We start from the raw sequence: 25,543 nt of genomic DNA, 5'->3' as shown, positions 1-25,543 counted from the left end.
GAGGACTGCAACCAACCGACCAGTGGCTCCACTCCGAGCAGTCACCTTGAATAGAGCTACAGAGAGAGGCAGAGCTTGCCGCCCACAGCTGTCACGAGGACGTGAAAATTTGATACTTTGCTTATGTTTAATTGACATTTGATTAAAGGATTAATCAAATGTGCAATTAAAAGATACGCATGTGTTGGGCATGTGAGGTGCAAGCTACTTTCTCACAGTTGAAGGCCGAAGGCCCCTGTGAAAAAGATGGGTGTCAAAGGCAAAAATAGTAACAAGTTACACTTGTTAGATTCTAGGTGAATTTTGGTGCCAGTTTGCCCCTAGGACCATTAATTGGCCATTAAGTGTCAGTGGTGACACTAGGGACTAGGCATTAATTAATGGATTAATGCTTGTCCAAGGATCAATTAATGCATGGGACCACTTTGGGTTGCAAATGGCCTAGCCAATTAATTTTTGGATGGGCAAGGTCAATTTTCTAGGGATGGATTAAGGGCTGAATTAATTTTCAAAATTAATTAATTCTGAAAATTAATTAAATGGCTGGAAATTGCTGAAAATGGATTAAGAAAGCTGCCACTTGGCAAAACTTTCCCATGCAAGTGGGAGAAAGGCTAAATAGGGCTGAAGGGAGAGGAAAATCTCGTTTTTTCATTTTGGAGCTGTTGGGAAGAGGTGTTGGACTGTTGCTGCCAGCTTTTGGGGCCAATTCCCAGCCATTGGAGACCATTTTGGTAATGGAGATTGCATATTCTTGACCTTGGGAAGCTGACAATTGCTGCTGATACACTTTCTCCTGAAGATCACAGTCTCTAATGCTCCTTTTGTTATTGGTGCATCCATTTGGGGCTGGTACAACAGGGCAGCAACTGATTTTGATCAGTTTTTCGCGATAAATCTCAAAATTTTCTCTCTTTACAGCATTCTCTCATCTCCTTCAGCCTATGTCAGCCATTCTTAGCGATTCTCAGCCATTTGGAGGAGATTTCTGCCATTTTTGGTGGGCTAATCTGTAATTTCTACAGTAAACCCTAATTTATAGCAGAAATTAGGGTTTAACAACCACCTTGGGATCCGTGCCAAAGATTGAAGGCTCAAGGGATTGAAATCCCAGCTGGTAATTGAAGATTATCAAGGGATTTCAGGAGCCTGCCCATCTCGAATTGATTTGGCCAAATGGTAATTGAAGATTATCAAGGGATTTCAGGAGCCAACCCATCTCGAATTGATTTGGCGCAGCATTTGGCCAGCCAAGGGTCAAATTGGAGAAGAAGTCCTAGGTGAATCAAGGGGCAAATGACCCAAAAGGCTTGCTGGTCATTTATGACAACAAGAGCAATTGGTTAGCAGGAGGAGATTAAAGAATCTCAAGTTGTACTCCTTCCAATTGAATGAAAGCTAAAGAAATACCGCAAGAGGCACCAATTTTGGGGCCAACAAGGAGTCTACTGTCCAAGAATGTTATGGTAAAGTGTGTATTTCGTTTTATGTGCATTTATTTATTGCTGTAATTAACTCTTAAATCAGGTTATCACCACCCATTCCAAAAAGGAAGGTTGGTTACACATTGAGAGTAATTTGGAGCAATTTTGGGGCATTTATGACAATTTGGGTGATTTGTAGCATTGGGAGGCTATTGGGGCAATTTGTGGCAATTTGGAGCAATTTGGGTCATGCAGGGCATATTTAGGATACTTAAGACATGTGTGGTTCCCTTCGTTCTCATTCCTTGACCTTGGGCATCTTCCCCCATTGCAAGGGATCCCGTTCCTGTTCCCATTCCCGTTTCCTATTCCACGTAACTATAGGCGCCGGTTTTGCAGTGAACAAGGTGTCTACTATCCAAGAATTTTAAGGTGAATTGTGCATTTTCAATTTATGTTTATTTACTAATTGTTGTAATTAAGTGCTTGATCAAGAATTACCATCCTATCCAAGAAGGAAGGCTGGTTTCATGGTTCCATTGCTAGGATACTACTTAATAATTTGATTTGGTGGGCCCGACGCACTTGATTGCAAGCCAAAGCTTTGTGTTAATGCTGATTTTTATGTTTAGCTAAGAAATTACAGCAAGATGTCTTCATACAGTGAGATAGAATCAAGCAGTGATGATGCCTCTCAGTATGGATATTCACATGGGAATGAAGGAAATGCAATGTCTGAACTTGGACAAGGCTTATATGATAGACAGCAAGCTGAAATAGTTGTAGGGGAAAGATATAGGGCCTTCGAGGCATAATGAGGCTGATGACCAGTAAAGTGAATAGGAATTTGATCACCAATTCAAGAATCAGATGAGGATAGCAACAAATCTCTTTGTTGAATTGGCAAAGAATCCTCAAATCACCCGATTTTTCAATTCTCCGAAGAAGGACAGCAAGGGCAAGAAGAAGAAGTCATCTTCTACACCTTGGGACAGCAAGAGGCATCGAAGGTAATGCCAAAGCCTTCACTTGAAGCTCCCAAAGAGACCAATGAACAAGCACTTGGTACCTTCAAAGCAAGGATACAACTGCAAGGCCAACATGAAAGCGCCAATTCAATGGATTTTGGACAGCCAAGCATGCATGCTATGATGGGGCAGCCAGGATACTTTGGTGGTAGCAAAATTTTTTCAAGTATGGTTGGATAGAGACTGCATATAGGAATGGATGGCACAAATCCCTATGCTATGCAACAGCCAATGCATGGTATGCAAGGCCCAATGTATCGGGTATGACTGGAAACATGCAAAACACTATGTATAGCAGTATTGGCTTGATGCCTAGGGTCAAAGTAGCATGTTTCGTAATGCATCTACACCCCCGGATGTTTATTGGGCTCAAGGAATGAGTACTGGCCATGCAAATGCTCTGCTTGGTATTGGTTTTTATGTAAATTCAGCAAATGCACCCTTTTTACAATAGCCAGTGTATGACAACTTGACACCCAAAGGGGCAACAAAGTACTATGATGAGGGTGGAAAAGCAGAGAAGTTTGAGTTCTTTAATGGTGCACAAGACAGGCTGAAAGCTTTCATTTTCATTCAACAGTTTGTTGCTGTCTATTTAGGGGGAAACTTTACCAAATCCTCAAAGATTCAAAAGGGAGCCACTTTCTTGAAGGGGAATGCATTGCAGTGATGGTCTAGGCTTTTGATGCAGGGTAGAGCACCGTCAACATGGATATAATTCAAGCAAATGTTTACATTGAATTGGTTGACAAGTACCTTTGAGATGGACATCATGACAGCTTGGAACAAGCTGGATGCTAAGGAATGCAAAAATTTGGAACAATACAATAAGAAGTTTTGGGATGCATTGTTACCCATCACTTCTTATTGCCTCGTATCCCTTCATGAGCAAGTGGAAAAATATGTATGTGGACTGTCCAAAGGAATCAAGGATTTTTGCATTAAATCCATCGCAGGATCTAGAAAGTCATAGAAAAGGAGAAGAAAATGGAGAGAGAACCAAAGATCACCTTTACTCTTGTTGCCCACAATGCTTCTAGTGAAGAAAAAGAATATAGGAAAGACAAAGAGGGAGACCTCCATGCTAGTTGCTTGTGAGCCCTCAAATACTTGGAGACTTGCAATCCTATCTTTCACATGTGTTTGCCCCTCGAGTGGCCACTTCTCTTTGAATCCTCGGCCATATCACCATCATAATTTGTGCCTCCTCCTCCGTCTATAGCTACTACTTCTAAAGTAATGAAAAATAATCTTTCAGCTACTTGGTTTTTACTAAGAAAAAGGATGATAGTGAGAATGTTGGTAATATGTCTAAATTAGACAATGATCACATGTCATTTTTGAAAATGTATGTTGATTGCTTCTCTCAGTCACTTCCAAGCCAGATACCGCCTGAAAGGCCTGAAGATCATAGCATAGATCTTATCCCTAGAAGTAGCCCACCTAATAAGCCACCCTACAAAGTTAGTGTAGCCCAATAGAAGGAGATTATGAGTTAGGTAAATGAGCTGTTATAAAAAGGGCTGATTCATCCCAACTCATCTCCTTTTTGTTCTCTAGTGCTTTTGGTACAAAAAAATGGTGGTTCATGGCATATGTGCATTGACTATCTTTCTTTGAACAAGATCACGATAAAGAACCGATTTTCGATCCCTCGGATCGATAATGTTATAGATAGATTACAGGGGACAGCCATTTTTAGTTGTACACATTTGAAAAGTGGTTATCATTAGATACGCATTAGATCACAGGATGTGCCTAAGACAGCTTTCAAGACATCTTTTGGAATGTATGAATTTCTTGTCATGTCTTTTGGACTTATGAATCCTCCTTTCACATTTAATAATTAATAGATTGCAACTTCAAGCCACATAGAGAATTTGTGGATATTTTCTTTGATGACATGATTGTCTATTCAAAGAATGAGGCAGCGCATAGAAAGCACTTGGACATTGTGTTTAATGAACTCCATAAGCATAGGTTGGTTACCAATGATAAGAAAAGTAAATTCTTTTTGCATGAAATCTACTTTTTGGGACACATTTTGTCGGCTGATGGTATTCGTATGGACCTTGCTAAGGTTGAGGCAATACATTCATGGCTACCTTTGAAGAATGTTCATTAGATCTACTGCTTTTTAGGTTTATGTTCTTGCTACAGGAAGTATGTATGCGGGTTTGCTGAAATTGCACCTCCATTGCATGCTTTGCAAAAGAAGAATGTACCATTTAGATGGACAACAGTGAAAATTTCAATATTTGAGAAGTTGAAGGAAAAGATGACTTTAGATCTTGTGCTTGTGTTGCCCTATCTTAGTCATTTTGGTTCAATGTGATACATGTGGTAACAGCATTGGGGCTATTCTTATGCAGAATAGCCAAGTTTTGACTTATGAGAGTCAAATTTTCCACGGTGCATAAAAGAATTTGCAGATCTATAAGAAAGAGTTCTTGGCTATAATTCATGCATTGTCTGCATGGAAACATTACTTGTTTGGAGTTGATTTATAGTGCGGAAAGACCATCAAACTTTGAGATATTTTCTAACACAGACAAAGTTGTCAGAGAGACATGAGATGGAAAGATTCTCTCTTTATGTTTCATTTTCACATTGTACATATTGACGGCAAAAAGAATATTTGGTTGATGCACTATCATGTATGCCACAAATTTTAGCCATCGGCATGGTTTATCACACTGAGTTGGATGCCATGAACGAGCAATATGCTATTGATTTGGACTTTGCTAATGTTTATGATCAGCTTTGCAACCAAAGGCATGAGCACTTTGTGCTTAGAGATGGATTTCTAATGATGCATGGATGACTCTGTGTCACAAAGCAATTGAGGCCTAGAGTCATCACTACAAGTCATGCTCCTCCGTATGTAGGACATATAAGCATTGATGCCACAGTCAAGAAAGTGGAATATTTCCTTTATTGGCCATCTTTGAGGTATGAAGTAGAGCAATTTGTCAAGATAGGCATCGTATGTCAAAAGATAAAGCATGATAGGCAAAAGATGTTGGACTTGTTACAGCCTTGCCTGTTCAAGATAGGCCTTGGCAGAGCATTGTGATGGATTTTATTTTTGAGCTTCCTAGGACACCTATGGGAATGATGGTATATGCACTATAAATTTCAAGGTTTAGCAAGCAGGCCCATTTCATTTTGGTCAAAAAGAAAATAAAGGCTAATCATATGGCATGATTATCAATGATCGAGAGGACCGCAACCCCCCACATATACCACTCGCACCACAGACTACCTCACCTGAGATCCCACAGCCCCCACACCCACCCCCCCCCCCTCCACATCCCATACCCCCCACACTGACCCTGGCCCACAGCCCCCCCTTTCCAAGGCCACCAAAACCCCCCCCCCCCACACCCGCCATGCATCTCCGTCCATCCCACCATCCCTCGATCCTCCTCCCCCCACCACCTCCCCTACCAAGCATCCCTCCTAACCCGCACTCGATACAGGTGTTCCCCCCCAGACCCACCCCCCTTCCTCCCACAAGAGGTGATGAGCCACACAAGTCTACATCCTCCTCGCACCAGCAATCTTCCCCCTTCCATACAGCCACCAGCTCATCTGCCCCTGGCGCCCCTCACACTTTCCCGAGACAGGCACAGTTGTTGCCACAAGAGTTCTTCCGCAATGGCCCACGGTCCTACCTGAGAGTTACGGAGCGCAGAGAGTTTCCACTACCTCTAGAAGTGGGGATCTTCATGGTTCGTAAGTCAAGGAGGGCAAGGTCCATCTACTAGTACCATTGGATGGACCAAACTACGCCTTTTTTCTTCAGTCGTCTCACTCAGGGGAGTGGACGACTACACAGATAGAGGAAGAGTTGAAGAGTCAGGTGGCGGACCACATCTCCCAATGGATGGGAGAAGAAGGACTAGCACTGTTTCCACATCAGTGGCCTGGTTGCATGATGGACATTAACTGGTGGGCTGGTGCCGAGGTCCCACACTTAAGCATTATCTTTCGAGCCCCTCCACAATGGAGAGCTTTAAGGGATGTGATCGAGTGGCCCTTGGCACAGGCGGCCCGTTTCTACCAATGTACAGTCATGACTCTCAACATGGCTAGTAGATGCATTGATAGTACCACCTGGAGCATCTATCACCCCTATGGTCCGTGGCCGAGGGCCTCCATGGGGGACTGGAATTCACTCTCCAGACCAGCGGTAAAGCGTACTTACATGCCTCGTAGCTTCTTCTCCTCATTAGCAACCTCCACACCGAATAGATGCCTATTCCGTCAGTCACAGGTTTCCCCATGAACTTACACCTTACATCCTAGAATATCAATAGTCTCCACTACAATGGGGCACACGGTTCCAGGAAGTTGATTGTTCCGCAGGAGCTGCAGCCTGCCCTTGCCGGACAGTCGGATCGACATCTTACTTCTACAGGAGCACAAGCTCACCCCCACCCAAGCCCAGCGGGTTGGGAAGGTACTTTCGGGCAGCTCGCACACTTACTGGGAGCATGCCATAGGCGCCCACGGCAGGAGTGGAGGCATATGCACCTCTAGTGGCCCAAGTCTCACCGTCTATGTACAAGACCACGGGACGATAGTGGCAAGGAGGGTTCTATGTATCAAATTGGATAGTGGGGACTTGTGCCTTGGAGTCCTCAATGTCTATGCCCCTACAGAGGTTAGCGCACACAGCAGGTTCTGGGTGGAAATCGTGGATGGACTCCCAGAGGTGGACTCCTGGATCCTTGGAGGACACTTGACCAACCTGGAGGCTTTGAAGGACCAACAGGGAAGAGGCAGAAACTACCACGGCATGGTTGGGGAGGAGCAAGAGGCATGGAAGGTCTTTCCGCTAGCAATAGGAGCACGCGATGCTTGGAGAGACCCTGCCTTCCACAAGAGGGAGAGGTCGTTGGACTTCTCTTAGGGATACAAGCGGCTAGCTGGAGTCCTGCTGGAGCGGTTGGACAGGTTTTATGTGGGAGAGTGGGGAGGCTCTCATGGAGGCCGGATTGAGCAGTTGGTAGACACCACGTTGACCGATCATTGCCCAATTCTCCTGACACTTGATCCCCCAACATCCACCCTAGACACACAATCCTGTCGGATCCTTAACTCGATCTATAGGAGGGAGGAGGTGACGAGACAGATAGAGCAGATTTGGACCAAAGAGTGGGACAGGAGGGACCGGATATAGCAAAGGTGGTTGCGGAGGTCCTAGCCAAGTCGAGCAGAATCTGCCAAGAGGCTGCCATACAGGCCAGGCAGCAGAGCTGGGAGGAGGAGAGCGCACTCCGGCGGGACCTTGCAGCCACGCAGAGCCTATTACAGGAGACACTAGGGGATCCCACCCTCCACGCACACGAGATGTGCGCGCAAGCAGCCATTGCTGGCCTAGAGGACAGGCGCTCGAAGTTCTCTTTCCAAACCTCAGCAGCCTTCTGGGCGCAGAAGGGGGACACAATGTGCAAGGAGTTCTTCCAAGTGCACCAACCTCGCACCGCAGGAGAGCAAATACATAGCCTTCAGGATCAATATGAAAGGACTCGTTATAGCCCACACGAGGTGATGGAGATTGCCACTGACTATTACACGCGCCTTTTCCAACAGGAGACAGCATCACCCAGGGGACAGAGATGTAGACAGCAGGCCTGAATCACATCCCGTCCCTCATCACAGAAAAGATGAAACGCTCCCTCCTAGCCCAATTCACAGAGCACCAAAGGAGGCTTTCCATACACAGGATGGGCAGAAATGCCCGGGAGAGGATGGCCTCTCTAAGGCCTTCTTCACTACCTACTGGGAAGTGGTGAAGGACCCCCTACTGATGGCCTTCCACCCATCTAAATCCCAGGTGGATGCCCCACTCTGTGCTAGAGTCCAGGTTTGTGAGGAAACCAATCGACTTTCGCCAGTTGATTTTTGCTCCCGCTTCTGCAGAACGGAACACGTCAAGAGCCAGCCTCACTCTCTCTAGCATCAACTCATCGTCCTCTATGTAGAGTGCTGTATTATCGCATACTCTGGGTCTAACAACTCAATCTCCTCTCTCACTGGAAGTTGGAGGCCACGTAATCCGCTCACGCATGACCTGAGGAAGTGAGACATTGCCTTTGCAAAGAGTAGAAACAGGTATGGGGACAGGGGATAGCCTTGTCAAGCCGATCTCTCCAGCCGAAACTCCTCCCCTCGCTTTTTGCCTATGAGAACCTTGCTGGCGGCCGATTTGTAAAGGGTGGAGATCCCGCGAATCCAAACTTGGGGAAATCCCAACCTCACCATAGTGCCCTCTAGGAAATCCTAGTCCACCTTGTCATAAGCTTTCTTGAAATCCAAGAGTAGTACGGCCAGTCTCTGCCCATTGTGTTGAGTCTACTCTGTCGCCTCAAAGAAGGTAAATACATGGTCTAGGATGCTCCTATCTCAAACAAAGCATGTCTGTGTGTCATGGATGATGTCTGGAAGCACGGGGCGTAGTCGCCTACCAATCATCTTTGCCAGTGCCTTATAGACCACTGACAATAAGGTGATCAGTCTCCATTGGGAAAGCTCCAACCGGTCTCACCCTTTGGGGAGATTACTAATAAGGCCTCTCGAAAGACTCCCTGGCATCTGTCCCAGGGGCAAACCGTCCGGTACCTAGGGTTCCACGTGGGACTCGACATCACTCCTGCCCTGCAATTTCTTCCTGTCCTTGATTCTATTCGGAGGAAACTGACCTACTCGAGCACGCCTCGCCTCGCCTCTCACTAGCCAACCGAGCCCTGGTGGTTAACCAGGTCCTCCTAGCAACGGCCTGGTACATTGCCTCGTGTTGGTGCTTCTCTTTATCATGCGTAGTGGAGCTTCGCCGCCTAGTGTGGAATTTCTTTTGGTCAGGGTCAAATGGTTCTAGGGATTCCATGGCCAAGGTAGCATGGGCAACCATTATACGACATCGGTCAGAGGGAGGGCTTGGAATCATAGACCCAAAGTATCAGAGTATCGCCCTCTTGGGCAAGCTAGTTGTCCACGGCCACACACCGGGCGAGCAAACCTGCAAGGTCTTTTTGTAGGAGGGCCTCAAGACTATAGACCGAGGCTTGGCGGTGAGTGGAGGTCATCCCTGAGATGGATCTTCACATCATCCCAGATTACCCCCCCCCCCCAGATCACCTTTCTTGCGCAGCTTACTCCGCATGTGGCAGAGCCTCCGTAAGGCCCTAATCCAGAGCCCCCAGGCTGCGAGGAGGATATAGACCATCAGGCGCTGATCTAGAATCCCCACGTCAAAGATTGGGTAAGGGCACCGATCGACGAGCACGCCCCCATCCAGTATGCTAGTTGAGAGACCGGCCCCGGCTCGTACCATCAGGATTTGGCAGGAGGTGTATAGGATGGCGGGCGAGGAGGTGCTGCAGCGAGTATCAAGCTGCCACAGAGGAGTGGAGTTGAGAAGAAGGGAGATAGACGCAGTAATATCTTTGGAGTGGCTTGCTCCCCCGATATTAGAGCCGATAGAGCCCGGGGAGGTATTGGGTAGCTAGGTTTTCACCAACAAGCATCCCCCTACAGGTGGCAGGTAGAGTGGGCGGCGCCCCACAGGGGACTTTCTTCGCCGTTCAGGGGGGGGTGTTTTGGGGGGGGGGGGGGGGGGGAGTGGGGGGGTCTAGCCCTTGGATAGCAGGATGAGGGGATAGCCGCCCTTTTATGGAGGAGGATTCGGGTGGTGGGCCTTCAGGGGAAGACATGGTGACTGGACCCCTATGTTTTATGGAAGGAGCTCAGGGAGTGGCACCTTTGGATCTAGGAGAGCAGACCACTTGATGAGCTGGAGTGGGATCCAAGAGAGTGGCTATGGCCAGCCACTACGGTCGCCAAGAAGCCATCCAAGTTCCTGGAGTACACTTCCAGGATTGGCAGACACGTACTGATGCAGAAGGATATGGATTGGGCGCTGTCACGTAGCAAGCACTTGGCGGAGCACAGCATCACGGAGCCTTTCCGACGGACCTTCTGGTGCCGCCTATGGGATAGCTGGAGGCCGAGGAGGGTGTCCTATTTCTTATGGCTGGTGGCACATGGAGGCTTGGCGGTGGGAAGTTGGCTTGCCCAGGTCAGAAGGAGGGAGGTTGTAAGCACTGCACACCAGCCTCTGGAAATCCCAAAGCACTACCTTTGGTCATGTGAGGAGACGCAGCTCGTGTAGAGAGGAGCATGCCGCATCCTTCGCCGTATAGCACCCAACCTTGGATGTATCTCATGGGAACCTTTCTGTTGGCAGGCAGTCAACCAGGGCCGTCACCCTCTATATGAGGTCGAGATGCAGGACACAATATTCATTATCGAGACAGGGTCGTGCGCAGTGGTCTGTTTGGAGGCTCTACCCATCTGCCAGGTACTGAAGCCCACAGCAGACCGCTCGGAGGTATGGAAGATCATAGGGAGTCTTACTGGATGGCATATCTGGAAAGCGCGGCGTTAGGAGGCTTTTGGCAAAGAGAGACTTTCAGTACAGGCAACCTTACCAGAGCTTTGGACCTCCATCATTCACTCCCCCCGCGGCCGATGGGACCAGGTATAGGGTGAGTCTAGGGCTCATCAGGAGCTCCATTGTCATTTCATGCACACTTGGGGCGGCCAGGACCTGTTCTTCGTGATGCAAGCAAGCAACCCCAATTGGCGATACACCCCCCCCCCCCATGTCTTCATGCCCCCATCTCCCCCAAACCACCTTGAGAGCTTGTATACATGATGTAGTTGTGACTTTGCATCAACTCCGGCTAGTCTATTGAGCATGAGCACCCCGTTGTAATCAGTTTTTTTTAGTAATATAATTAGTCACATTTTACTTGCAAAAAAAAAAAAGGAGATTGGATGCCATTCTAGGTTACAAATGGCCTAGCTAATTTAATTATGGATGGGTACATTTAATTTTGAGCAAGATCAGAAGGGATGAAATCAATTTTCAGAATTATTTAATTCTAAAAATTAATTTAATGGACGGATAATGCTGAAATTTGCATTTAGAAGGCTGCCACTTGGTGAAAATACACATGAAACTAAGAAAATATTTTTGGGGCTTGGTCTCAAGCATTCAAATCAATTTTCAAGTTGAGGAGGAGAGAGAGAAGGTAGCTGGTCCATTTTCTAAGCAGAAAACAGCAGATTACAGCAGTGACCACCATCTAGAGCCATCAACAAACAGCCCACAGTAGGAGAAGGCCCATCAGGGACTGGTGACATCATCAGCTGGCTGCCAACAACAATTCTAGTGCTTCCAAGCTGCAAGCAACTACTTTTCTTGCTAGTTGAAACAAGCAATAGGCAGATTGAAGGGTTTCTCCACGAGAAATCTCTGAATTCTCTCTCTCTCTCTTTTTTTTTTCGTAAATCTCTCTCTCTCTCTCTCTCTCTCTCTCTCTCTCTCTCTAATCAATTCTCAAAAGATCTCAGCTTGGAGCAGATTTCAGCCTAATTTGGTGGACAGCAAGGGAAATTCTGCAGTAAACCCTAAATTTTTGTAGAAATTAGGGATTACAGCCACCTTGGGACCCATGTCATTAGGAGAAGGTATTGTACACTGAATTCAGCACTTAAAAATTTTGGAATTATTAGGGAATTCAGATGCCAACCCATCCATTTTAAATGTGGGGCAGCATTTGGCCTTTTGAGGTCCAATTAGAGCCAAGTCTTGGATGAAATTCAAGGGGCAATTTGCCCAATTTGTGTGCTAATTACGTCTACAACAAGGGGCTTTTGGATCAGCCAAGGAGATTGTGGAATCTCAGCTTGTATCCAATCCGTTAGTCAATTAAGCTAAAGAAATACTAAAAGGGGTGCTGGTTTTGGGGCCAAAAGGTATCTACTTTCCAAGAATTTCAAGGTAAATTGTGTATTTTCAGTTTATGCTTATTTACTGATTGCTATAATTACGTGCTTGATTAGGAATTACCACCCTATCCGAGCAGGAAGGCTGGTTTCACCCTTACTTTAGACCTACAATAGGTTATCCTATCTTAGCTCATATTGTCTTTGATGCATATTTAGGTTTTAGGCCATCACTAATCTCTCAAAGATATATTACAAACGCATCACTCTCTTTCCTCTAGTCCTATTGTGTGGGGAATCACCCTACTGCACATTGTACCACCCTTCCCAATTACTCAAATGCATGAACCTTTCTTGTGCTGATGAGTCACCTCCTTCTTTGAAGGACTCAAGGAGAGGACACAAATCACCTAGCCATTTAGACCTAGTGCCATCCTCCCCAATCAATCCTAAACACAGACCACCTTCCAATGCTAATGCTCAATCTCCTTCTTTGAAGGAAAAAGGGAGTAGTAAAGTCCAATCACCACAAAGACCCTTCTAGCATTACTTGCCAAAAAAGATTAGGTTTTGTTCCTCTGCCAAAAAACCAGCCATATAAATGAGAATTGTTGCTCAATGGCCAATACATCCATCCAAAATCACACCATCTACAACTTGGATATTCTACCCATACCAAAGTGGAATCCAATACCGATTTCCAAACCAACTTCAGTCCCATTCGACAATTGTAGTGCCACTCCAAGGCAATTGAAAGGGGGCCTTCCCCAAGGAGGTACCGCAATTTCTCCATTCCATAAAATCCGTGTTCATCAGTGGCTAGCACTAGTACAATGGATCATGGAATTCCCCTTTGGTCAGTGCCTTAAGACACCTCCAACTAGATGGTCATTACAATGCACTAGGCTAGTTTCTAAGGAGTCAGGCCATCCTTGGGAACCTTAGGCTAGCTTCACTTCCTCTACACTACCATCGGCTTAGCAGTACTTTAACAATTTTCAAGTCTTCCACTACACACCCAATAAACCTACCTTTCATTCTGTTCCACTGCATTCTAACACTCCCTTCACTCTTTTTTGCATTTCATACAACATCCAACGCATCTCAATATGAAACATCTCATGTGCTGCTTTCTTTCTTGATCCTTTCATTCTACGTTTCGCATTTCAGTTAAAGCTAACATTGTAGGTACATTACCGGTTCCACTTGGGCTGAAGGCTTGGTTTTTCAGTTCTTGCCTTGGTGAGTATTGCCTCCATCAGCATGGAGACAAAGATAGTATCTTCTCTCCCGAGATCAAAACTTGGGCATCCTTTTTCCTTATCTTGCCATTTATCTTTCTTTCATTTCAGCTAAGGTTTTTTTATCCTTTAAACATCATTTTCTATGCTATTAGTTTATTTATTTTTCATGCCAAGTGGACTACTATCTTGGTGATTGCGCCTTCACATTCGTGATTGAAATAGGAGCCATCTTTCAAGGTTGAGTTCCAAGCATGCCTACGACACTTGATCAACATTGGAGCCATCTCCCAAGATTGAGTAAAGATACATCCCAACTGCCTTGGGGGCTGACTCTTCCCCCACTCTTGCAGTGTCACCTCTTCCTTCTTCATCCATTACATCCATTCGACTACTAACTTGGCAATTCTCGACTAGCATTGGAGTCATCTCTCGAGGTTGACATTCAAGCTTGACTATCTCAATTAGTGAGCAAAGGAGCCCTCTCCTAAGAACAAGTACGGGCATATCTCACATACCCAAATGTTAGGTCTACCTTCCTCATCAACTTCATTCTACATCATGGTTCTTCGCACGACACAAAGGTTGACATCAGATCCTTCTCCTTTGGCAACAGTATCCATGGCTGAGAGGGGATTTCTATCCTTCATTGATATTTACAGGTTCCAGTATTGTCTTTGATATCGACCTGCTTTCCTTGATATACCTACCCTTTGCATTGTATAATCACACTCATCTTTGTAAAAGAGCACTTGGGCAAGCAAACAATTTCTCCACGAGGAGCACTGTCCAAGTGGCACCTACTGCATGCACATTCTCAAGATGTAGCATTACTCTATGAATCTCATTATGCAAAGCACCCCTAAGCAAATCCCAAGTTGTTTCCACCGGCATTTCTTTTACCACCTTATCACCACACCTCCATATACTTCTTCACTCTTTTCCTTTGTCACCGATATTCATAGATGGTCAAGATAGCTTGCCTCTTTTGTGTTGTGTTGGATCTAATTATCCCTTTTTCTTCTCCTAGGGCAAAATACTTGATACACTGTAAACCATATCACAACCAATCCACCACCAACAAAAAAGGAATTCAAAGCGGTTCCATCAACCATTGCATGTCCTAGTCAAAAAGCCATTGCACAACTAATGAGCACCCTTTATCCAATGCCTTGGCCTCTCTCCGTTGAACCTTTCTGTAAATGCCTCCAACAATGTAGTATGTTGAGCAACTATAATATTTGTTTGTTTTCAAGACTTAATATTTCAAGAAACAGAGAGAACAAATACTAAAAGATGACACAACAACTACTCAAAAAATTAGAGCCATGGAAACGTAAAAGTAATGGAGACAAAATTTAGGATTAAAGATGGACAAACCTCCCCCCCCCCCCCCCCTTCAAAGAAGAGCTTAGTTACAATCAACCAATAAGTGAGAGAAAGTAATTCTCACTCATATAAGATCATGAGAAGATGCACATGCACACATACATCACTTACTATGCAATAAGAACTATATTGTACAAGAGTTTACAGCCAAGAAAATCGATGTACAATGAGGAAAAAAAGCTCTCTTTACAAGAAAAAGGGGAGATCTAGTTCAAAAAGAGAGAGCGAAGTAGCACAAGACGAGTATCCAATCACATTTCATCAGGTGTGACAAGTGGTAGGACACTTGGAAGCTTGTGTCAAAAATAGAAACAACCAAATTTAGTAAGCACTTCCAGAATAGAAAGCTTACTATTTTTAGAATGCCATGCCTATTTTTTAGAGCTAGCATTTCTAAATCAATCTGAGGCCCCTAAAATTCAAGGGATCCTCTAAAATCTAGGGACTCCCTAAATATGGGTATCATGTGAAAGCTCTTTATGAGTGCATTACAAAAACAGTCTTGAAATCTTTACACAAGTTTTCCATACAAAGATATATGCATATTAAGCTTTAAGACTACACATGAACACCATACAAAGAATTCATGATCATGCCATCTTGTTGATTGTAATTGGTTTTTCAGATCTAGCCCACACTTTAAGGCATTAGTCATTTCTACGTGCGAGTCAAACCTTAATATGCTTGAATTCCGATCATAGGTACCCAAACGGATCACATAGGTGGAAGTGTATACTGCCCTTTCTTTAATCCACTGCGTGGATCCACCGTAACATGTGACCTCTTATCAATGGTTAACTCTAATGCACTTTTCTTTGCCAGTAAGTACAAAGGAAATAAATTTAATAAATAACTAAACATGTAAAATAATAAAAAGCATAGAAACAGGGAACGGCCGTTCCGGCCTATAGGAACGGTTTAACGCGTTCCAGATCCTTGGAGGGGGTGAAACGGCCAGGGAACGTTCCCTGCCGTTCCCTGGGCCGTTCCCTACCGTTCCCTGCCGTTCCCCCTGTCGTTCCCTGTTTGGAACAGCCATTCCAGGCCTGTTGACCAAAAATTTACATTTTTCCACCTTTTTTCTTTTTGCTTATATCACACTCCTTCTACTACATGTTCACCTATCTCCATTGCCTAATGTGCGCACACTAATCTCTCTCTCTCTCTCTCTCTCTCTCTCTCTCTCTCTCTCTCTCTCTCTCTCTCTCTCTTTTGAATATTCAAAGTGTCAAGACAACCCACAAGCCAATTAGGAGTCCATGCAAAGCTCAAATTTGATGCATTATGAACTCTTGCAAATCACAATCAAATTTCAGCCTATTTTCAATTCCAAGGTAATCATCCATTTATATTGTCTAATTTCAAGGGAAACTAGAATAATTGGAGCAATTCATGAGCAATTTGGAGCTGTGGGGGTAATCGAGTCAATTTTGGGACATTTGGGTCAATTTGGAGCATTGAGGGGTATTGGGGCAATTAGAGGGACATTCTTTGGGGCAACTTGATCATGCAGGGCATACTTGGGGCACTTAAGATATGTGCCGTTCCCCCCCGTTCCCGTTCCCCCACCTTGGACGTTCCCCCCGTTCTAGGGGGTCCCACTCCCATTCCCGTTCCCCGTTCCAGGTAACTATGATAAAAAGGTTACAAATTATCTCTGTTGTATTATAACACTTGGGGCTTCTAATGTAAGATGATCATCACCTCTATAGTCTTGGTAGATAGCAACCAATATGCATCTTTGTTCGATATCCTAGTTGCTTTGAGATGAGACACATTAGGATGATTATGAACTAGAGCTACGCTTGTGGTCCCTTTCAAGTTTTAATTTTGGACCTAAATTGCATTATAACTTATCGGCTATTTAAAATAGCCCTAACACATATAAATTGCCTAAAGTTTCATGAAACAATGCGCGGTCCTAGAGAGTGTCTTTTTCCCATGAGCCACACCCTAAATTTGAGAGAATCCACTCATCTATAAATAGACAAGTTCCCCACCATTCAACTCATCCCTTATTTTGCAAGTCCATATCATCAGCTCTCTTGCTGCCCTATCCTCTCCAACATTTAGCACTTGATATCAACTATCGCAAGCCACTTGGGGCCCTCTTCCAAGATGCTTTTGTTGCACAATGCTAACACCATTGTCTATCACCCTGCTCTCTTACAGCCTACATTTTCTATATCAACAAGCAGCCCTCCATCAAATCTTCCTCCTACAACTGTCGCCCAACCTCTCACTGTTGCTAGTGAGCAATCAGCAAACATCATCTCTAAGCAGTTACATTGTTGCATTTACCAATTCCAGTCCCAAAGATTATTGCATTTTGATTTCCAGCCTAATGCCCCTTCATTTTTTTAGCCTAACCTCAACTCCCTCTAATGGTTACAGCACTCAAGATCTGTCTCTCATGGACATTACTCTCCAACTACTCCCTCAACCTACTCCTGCGAGAGTCATTCATTGTTGAACAACCCTGCCTTTGAGCATCTTGTACATTCTTTCATTCATTTACAACATTCATTCGTTTCCTTCAAAGTTCTCTTCCTTCTCTATTTGTGTTTTTTCATTTTGCATTTTTGTATTTGTGTTTGAGTTCTCTGTGTTTCTGTCATGGTCGTACACTCAATGTTTTCTTTTGCAAACATTAGCATATCTTCAAAAGAACCACATTGAGAAACCAAGGAACACACATATGAGATGAAGTATGAGATTGAGCATCTCAATAAATACACAAAGGGACCAAAACCCTACATTGACCCTTAAGTGTCCAAGCAATTAGGAGCAAACCAAGAAAAAAGGGAAATATGAGTCATAGTAGACAATATGTATCATACTCATAGAGATTTAATTTCTAAAATCATTTTAAAGAAGACATATCTCACTATTTATAAAAGTCAAGTAGCACTTTTTGGATTTTTATACTATGTGCATCAATGGTATTTTATACTATTGAATAATAGACCTATTAGGACATGTTTTTGAGGCCACCTTACCATGCTTCCACCTAGACTATGATCTCAAAACTTAAAGGTTCATCCATGGAGAAGGAAATTACGATTTCAACAATGTCTTACTCATGTCCATCTTGCACTCACTTAGGCTATCATCTCATATCTTGTACCTTGATTATATCATTTATGGAGTTCCTTAGCTTCTTGCATTCACGTCACCATTCCTTCTTTCACTACACACCTTTGGCAGCACAAGCTGATATGGTATCGAAGCCTTGGCACTATGTCTACATTTTATTGTCAACTACAACTGTGCTTTCTTGATCAAGTCAACATCAACTCGTGACTTTTGACTACTCGTGCTGCTGGTGCTAGACAACTCATTTTCAGCGACGGAGTTGTGCTCAATCCCTACATACCCTAGAGTGAGCTCCAAGAATGGCGTCTATGGATTTGGGAGAGCCAGCCTCTCAATGAGGCGGAGTGGGACCCCAAAACCCCTACACTAAACAAATTGGTAGACATGTTTTGATGCACAGGAACATGGATTGGGCACCCTCACACAATAGGCATTGGACAGAGCACAGCATTACCAAGGTCTTCTTTGAGCCGACGCCCAACCTTGGGGTATGGCATCCCTTTGAGGGAACCCGCCGGAATCCGCGGTTTTAGCTGGTGAGAATCCAGCACTACCTGGACCCCTGCACTGGGGTGCTAGATGCCTACCCACGCTCCACTCATTGAGAGGAGTCTTCCAAGAACTTTGGTTCTGAAGGAAGTAGCGAAATCATAAGCTAGTGGAACAGGGTTCCGCCTTTGAGTCTGCTTGGGCACCCGGCTCAAAAAACAAAAACAAATTACCAAGGTCTTCTAATGGACCTTTTGACAACGCCAGATAGCTGGAGGCCGGAGGCCACAAAGGGTGTCTTATTTCCTATGGCTATGAAGGCTTGATAGTTGGGAGTTGGTAAGTTTAGATACAACAAGGTGGACTCTACAAGCACCGTCAACTACAGCGTTTGAAAACTCCAAATCATTGCCTTTGTTAGAGATCCAATCATCCCCTGGACTAGCATTCTCAAGCTACACTTGCTACATTCAATTCTCTCAGGCACAGTTACGCATGTCTTATCAGTTTTTGGGCATTTTTCAGCAATTAACCAAGTGTGGGTACTTTTCACCACGCAAGGGCAACGCCGCATGGCAGTACAGCAATAAATCGCCATGTTTCCGCATTTATTGCAACAAGTCAGCTGCTGGTTAGCTGACTGTCTTGTTTATTTTTTTGGCATATTTCACACCATTTGGCCAGCCTTCAAACTACACATCTAACTTGTCATTCAAGTGGTGGAGAAAGAGATCAACGCTAGGAGATACTTTGATAACTCGTTTGTATATCTACCTTCTTCACTTCAGCATTCATTGAGTACAAATTTCTGCATTCTTTTGTCTCTTTTCTCTCTCCCTCTTCTTTCTTGTTCATTGTCTTTTAGACTTGTCCATATGCTTCTGTGTTCATTGCACTCTGACATGGTATCAGAGCAATGTAGAATGGCTGATTGATCATGGGCAGACCTAATTAGGAGGATTCTTCACGGCAACAAAAGTTTGTGTTTTCAGCATTTAGAGGCTGAGGCGCACAGGTGAAGTGTTGGAAAGGAGCGAAGTTGTTCTTGTTGGGTGAACAAGAAGAGTCTATGTTCTTCAATCTTTTGGAGTAGATTTTGAGGTTTCATCGCCTCCGCCAGTGGGAACTCATTGAGAACAAGTAAAGGAAGCCCTAGTAGGCACTAGCACCGTGTGCCACGTTAGAGAGGGATGCCCTTGTTTTTTTGCAGGTTATCTTGTTGACAATATCTGCCAAACTTAACACGGAGTTTCAAGCTATTATGGATTGTAAAGGTCCCCGTGTTACCCGCTCTTCCTTCAAATCAAAACCTTGAGGGGGGAAACTACCACATATGGCAGATAATGATACTTGCCATCCTAGAGTCCTATGATTTGGCGGAGCTCTTGACTAAGGCTATAGACCATCCTACAGATGATATCATTGCTCACCTCGAGCACTTGACCATGGCTCAAGAGATATGGCTAGAGTTAGATCAATTCTACAATCGGATGACCATGATGAAGCAGGTGTCTTTAGAGGTTAAGATGCAAACTTCGAGTCCCAACAAGTCTTCTTCTATGCGGAAGTATGTCAATAAGCTTTGGCAATTGCAAATGTAGGTCCATAACACAACGAGAAAGACATGGTGACAACTCTTCTTTCTCAGTTATTGCCCCAATTCAATGCATCCCATTCTGCATTGATTGCTTTAGGGTGGATCATAGCAGCTAAGAAACGCATTTCTTTGAATTCGAAACTTACGTAACGTTTCTTAAAATACAAAACGTTTTTTAGAGTTAAAAACGTGGGTGGTTTTTTTTTTTCTGGAATCCAAAACATGGCTTTTTTAAATAAAATTTATTGGCCAATATTAAACATGATGATGATGATGTGTAATGACTTGTGAGGGCTCAAGATTTTGAACAAGGGCCAGATTTTTTTGTGATTTTATTTAGTTATTGGACTTTGTTAATCTAGTATCTATTCTTGTCTTCAAAGTTGAATATTATATAACTTTAGTCTCATTTATGAGTTATTTATGATATATTATGATTCATTCTTGATTTTGACATTTTGTCAGTTTGTTTTGAAATGAGAATCGTGATGTTGCAACTTGACTCAAGCCATATTGTAGATAGGCTATTTACATGTTAATTTCAATTTTCTTTGTATGATATATATGAATCATAATATTTGAGTTCTAAACCATAGTATAGCTTGTCCAAGGACTAACTTTGACATAAGTGACAAGTCAATAATGAATCATGGATATATAACACAATATTCTCAATTGACTCTATTATCACTCAAGCTCAATTGGCCATTCTTTGAAGTTTGTTTAAGAGAGAGTTCCATAGAGGTTTAGAACCTCTTTCCCTAGTCAAAACTATTAAAAATCCCTATATAAAAAAACCCGCATTTCTTATTTCACCCCCTCTTGAAAGAAACTTGCAAAACACGTCTCTCACGTTTTGTTTCTGGCATGACCATAAGTGGAAGAAGTTGGTTCCAATGGTCTTAGACCAAGAGGAATAACTCAAAGGTCAAAACACTCCCAAGTCAGAGGCTTTGACTGGTCAATCTTCCCAACAGAAAGGAAAGAAGAACAACAAAAAGAAGAATAAAAGTCCAAGCAAGATATAGCCAAGGAGTCCATTTGCCTCATCTGTGGCAAGAAAGGTCATTGGAAAAAGAATTTCCCTGACAAGGACAAGGAAACTAAGAAGGAGACTACAAAGGACTCCGGAGAAGCGGCTGCTCCATCCACCAACTTCCTCCATTAAGAGGTGATAGAGGATGTTCCTTTGATGGCCATTGATGTAGTGATGATGGCTCCACAATCTGTGAGTGGGTTGTGGATAGTGGTACTTCACGCCGTATGACTCTTTTTTTAGATGGTATTGCCCATATGCGTTCAATGCATGGGCAAATTCTCACATGTGACAACTCTTTGGTTCCCATCAAAGGCAAAGGTAATATGCAGCTGATCCCAAATAGGAAAGGCGTGCCCAGACGTCAAAGATGCTCTATGTGCCACATTTAGGGTATCATCTACTTTATGTGAGCAAGATTTGTGCTCTTGGCCTTACGATCCAGTTTGATAAGAACTCCTTTTGGATTTTTGATGGAGTTTCTCGACAAGTTCTTTAAGCAGGACATAAGGAGAATGGAGTCTCCGCAATGCGGTCTTCGTTTACCTTTCCTTCTCTCCTTCTTTGTTCTCAAACTCAGTCTGAGCTATGGCATGCTCGGTTTGGCCACTCCTCATCCATTGAAGAAGGACCTTTACTGCCTCAAATTGGCTCCATGTGCATGGAATGAGAAGATAGACTCGTTTCTCCAAGGAAAGTTAGAGTATCGTCGTTCCTCTTCCAATCCCCAGCTAGAGGGCACCCATTATTCGTGCTTTGTGTGAATGATCTCATCTTGGCAAGTAACCATGCCCAAAAGGTCAAGCAAACAAAGAAGGTACTATATAAGGCATTCAAGATGACAAATATGGGCCTTCTCCATTTCTTTTTATGCAGACTCTAAGGGGGATTTTCATCTCGCAACACTAGTACGTGCAAGAACTTTTGACTTTATTTGAGATGGAGGGCTGCAAGGCTATTTTTACCCTTATGGATCTAAAATGTAAAGCCATAACCCATGTAGATTCACTGGCAACAGGTACTACATGCCACAAGCAGATGATTGGATCATTGATATGGCTCCTTAACATTCCAATTGATTTATACTTTCCTATAGGTTTGCTTGCGAGGTTTATGAGTGAACCCAAGATGGTTCATTAGTAGGCTACTATGAGGATTTTGTGGTTTCTCAAGGAGAATCCCTAATCTTGGTATTCATTATCTAACAAGTACTAGTGATAAAGCTTTGGTTCTTACAAGCTAGATGGATTCAAATAGGGCTAGAGATATTGACCAACAAAGGTCAGCAACAAGATATCACTTTACTTTGAGTGCAAGTGTTATCTTATCATATAGCAAGAAAAAGCCCATAGTTGCATTTTCTTCTACCAATGCAAAGTACAGAGCAACGTCTTCTACCACATGTGAGACAAGGTGGTATTGTGTAGGCTCCATGCCTTGCAAATCTAAATCCTTCATTGCCACATCCATCATTATATTCACAGATAAGCCGCCATCAATCAATGCATCTACAATAAAACATCCTTCAATCCAAATACCAATCTCTAGGGTACCAAGATCCAAAAAGGCATTAGCCACGTCCACTTCTTTACAGGCTCTAGGGCTTTATTGGACTTAGTGGCAACTATGCGGGCAATCCTTAGGCCACGTCTTCTTGTCAGTATGCTTTCAAATTTCTTTTAGCAACTAGGGGATAGCGTTAACAAAATTGTTGGAATGTTATTTTCTAAGGTTACTAGCAGAGCTTGGCTCCTCACAGCCAAGTCCTATGACACTTCATTATGAAAATCAGAGTTGCATTGCTTTGGCACGGAGCCCTGTGTTTCATGCTAGGTCAAAGCACATTGAGATACAAAATCAATTCATTCAAGAGAAGATCTTGGATGACAACACTCCAAATCCCTGAGCTTTATGTTGTGTCTAGGATCTAAGAGGGGGTGTTAGAGATTTAGTCGTTCCATGGATTGGCATTCTCATGCTACAATTGGTACATTCAGTTCTCTAGGCCACAGTTACGCATTTCCTGTCAGTTTTTGGGCATTTTCCAGCAGTTACCTTTGGGGACCTTTTACTGGCCAAGGATAGTGCCATGTGGTAGTATGGCAGTAGCTTGCCATTTTTTGGCATTTATTGCAACCAGTTGGCTGCTGGTCAGCTGGCCACCCTGATTATTTTATTCGCATATTCTGTGCTATTTATGGCCAGTCTTCAGCTGGCCCATCTAACTTGACATTCAGGTGGTGGAGAAAGAGATTGGCTCAAGGGGATACTTCAACAACCCATTTATATATCTGCCTTCTTCATTTCAGCATTCATTGACTGCACATTTCTACATTCTTCTGTCTGTGTTCATTTCTTTCAATCTTGTCCATACACTTCTGCATTCGCTGCACTCTAATAACCTTTGGTCTTGTGAGGCAGCGTGATCAATGTGGAGAGGAGCATGCCACATTCTCCACCGAGGGGCACCTAGCCTGGGCTTTATCTCTTGGAGGGACAACATCTATCATTTCCCATTCAAGGAAAATGATCTCTTCATTCCATTATATGACTCCACAAAGATGTGTCCAAAGTAACGGTCCTACATAAAAAAGATGACACATGAATTAATATTCGCATTCTAAACATAAGTTTTGACATTGATAAATGCTATTCGAATTCCCAAGATTAGCAGTCTAGCAAAAGGTCAGATGTGTGTCTACTAGGATACCAACTATGCATTTCCACTCACAAGAATAACTCACACGAAGGTGAGAAGATAGACTGCTTGCCTTTATGAGCAATTAGGCCTGACATCAATGTGCGAGCCCCCTCATTGCCTATGTTATTGCCATGTAAATGTAGTTCCTGAAAGTCCAAGACACAATCACTCAAAACAATCTTCTTTGAAGTATGAGTTGGGCTAGCTTGATAAAGTATCCAAAGACTAGGAGGACAATCACTTCAAGGTGCTCATTGTAGAAAGCTTTGAATCAGGTAGTCTTTATATTTTTTCCTAGGGTTGATGAAGAGTATACTTTTGGATATAGCTTACTCGTAGAGCTTTGTTCAATTCTACACCTTTAGCAAGTGCAGAAGCTCCTAGTGGACCTCCATAATTGCCACTGCAAAATTTTATAAAACAATCAAACAATTGATAAAACACTCAAGAAAGAGAATGAAAGAAATCAATAAAAAGAACAGACCATGAAATACCCATAATCTAATCATAATCAATTGCTACTTTCTAAGTCTGGTCATTGCATAATGTTAAGCAGTCAACGGACAATTCTTGAAAACTCACTTCAAATGCAATGATCTGAGGGAATTATTGACTGCCAAGGCGTCCGCAAGGGCAGAAAATCCCTGTATACAAAGAGGGAGAAGCTTTATTCTATTTAATGGCCAGATCACATAGCTCAACACCAATGGATGAGTTGTCAGCTTAACTGAAACAGCTGATGAAACAGAACCTAACATTTCAGCTTACAGGATACTCAATCAGATTGTTGTTGAGTTCTAGAGTAGATATGTGAGAATTTTTTTTCAGCATTTCTGCTAGTGCCTTGGCTCCCTGCCGAATTAGAGGAGTTAACAAGATTACAATCATCAGAACTAACAATCCCTAAAATGTTTCTGATTAAAAGGACTTCTGTACCTCATCACCAATATTTGTGCTATTTAGCTGAAGTTTCTGAACTCCATAATTTTTTTCAAGAGTTAAAGCAAGATCCTGAAAAGAAATGGAAGTTGTAATTTGTCACTAAGCTCAAAAAATTCATGTCAGAGTTTAAGAGAATATAAATCTAGAGTTGCACTTGAGTGCTAAAAACATCCTCTGCTAAAAGGCCATTCAAACTGATTAGAAAAAACTTAGGATGCAGACTCCCTCCCTCTCTCTCTCTCTCTGCGCCCCCCCCCAAAAAAAAACATTTAAGGATCCCATCACCCTTTGGGTGAGATCATGACCCCGATTGTTTTTGGGGCAGTACAACAAGAGGGCATGGAAGATGTCTCCAAAGATGTTTTAGGAGAGACAGTCAGGTACCCTGATCACAGCACCATGCAGACTCCCTCCCTCTCTCTTTTTTTCGTGAAGATAATTGAATTAGATAGTGAATATTTACATCAGGCCATCAGGTCAACATTCTGTCTGTAGCAGTTATTTTCTATTACATCAGACCAAGATGTCAGCATACTCTGTCTCTCTCACTCTTTGTGTAGCTAAGTAGCTAATATTTACATAAGGCCTGCAGGCTATCAAAACAACCAGAACAACCTATTACATGAACAATACTATCAGATCACACAGAAGGAGGAGCTGGAGTAGAGCGAACAATCACCATCCAGGGAGCAGCAATATCCAGATTCTGGAAGAACCAGGTCCACTGACATCATAGAGGAGATTTGCCATAACACTATTCCTCACACACAGGCCACATGCCCATGGATGCCCGATGCTG

The 25,543-nt window shown here is 43.5% G+C and overlaps 1 protein-coding gene across 6 annotated transcripts in view; it reads right to left on the bottom strand.

Annotated features, from left to right (window-relative positions):
- Positions 1–25,543, bottom strand: part of LOC148020607 (uncharacterized) — an 86,095-nt gene that overhangs the window by 24,279 nt on the left and 36,273 nt on the right. For 4 of the 6 annotated variants that reach the window (XR_015694570.1, XM_087698396.1, XM_087698397.1 and 1 more), the window contains exons 6-10: positions 24,740–24,813; positions 24,571–24,658; positions 24,385–24,446; positions 24,136–24,205; positions 23,846–23,948 (exon numbers count right to left, since the gene is read on the bottom strand). Coding sequence is in view for 5 of the 6 variants with exons in the window: in XM_087698396.1 (XP_087554522.1) it covers positions 23,846–23,948; positions 24,136–24,205; positions 24,385–24,446; positions 24,571–24,658; positions 24,740–24,813 (397 nt within the window). In the remaining variant the exon portion in view is untranslated. Of the gene's footprint in view, positions 1–23,845; positions 23,949–24,135; positions 24,206–24,384; positions 24,447–24,570; positions 24,659–24,738; positions 24,814–25,543 lie in introns of all 6 variants that reach the window. The other 2 variants (XM_087698394.1, XM_087698395.1) reach the window with 2 other exon arrangements.

Source organism: Lygodium microphyllum, chromosome 18 (assembly GCF_053477565.2).
Source record: "Lygodium microphyllum isolate KBCC chromosome 18, Lygodium_microphyllum_v1.1.10, whole genome shotgun sequence".
Lineage (NCBI taxonomy): Eukaryota > Viridiplantae > Streptophyta > Polypodiopsida > Schizaeales > Lygodiaceae > Lygodium > Lygodium microphyllum.
This window is presented reverse-complemented; position numbering and strand designations above follow the sequence as displayed.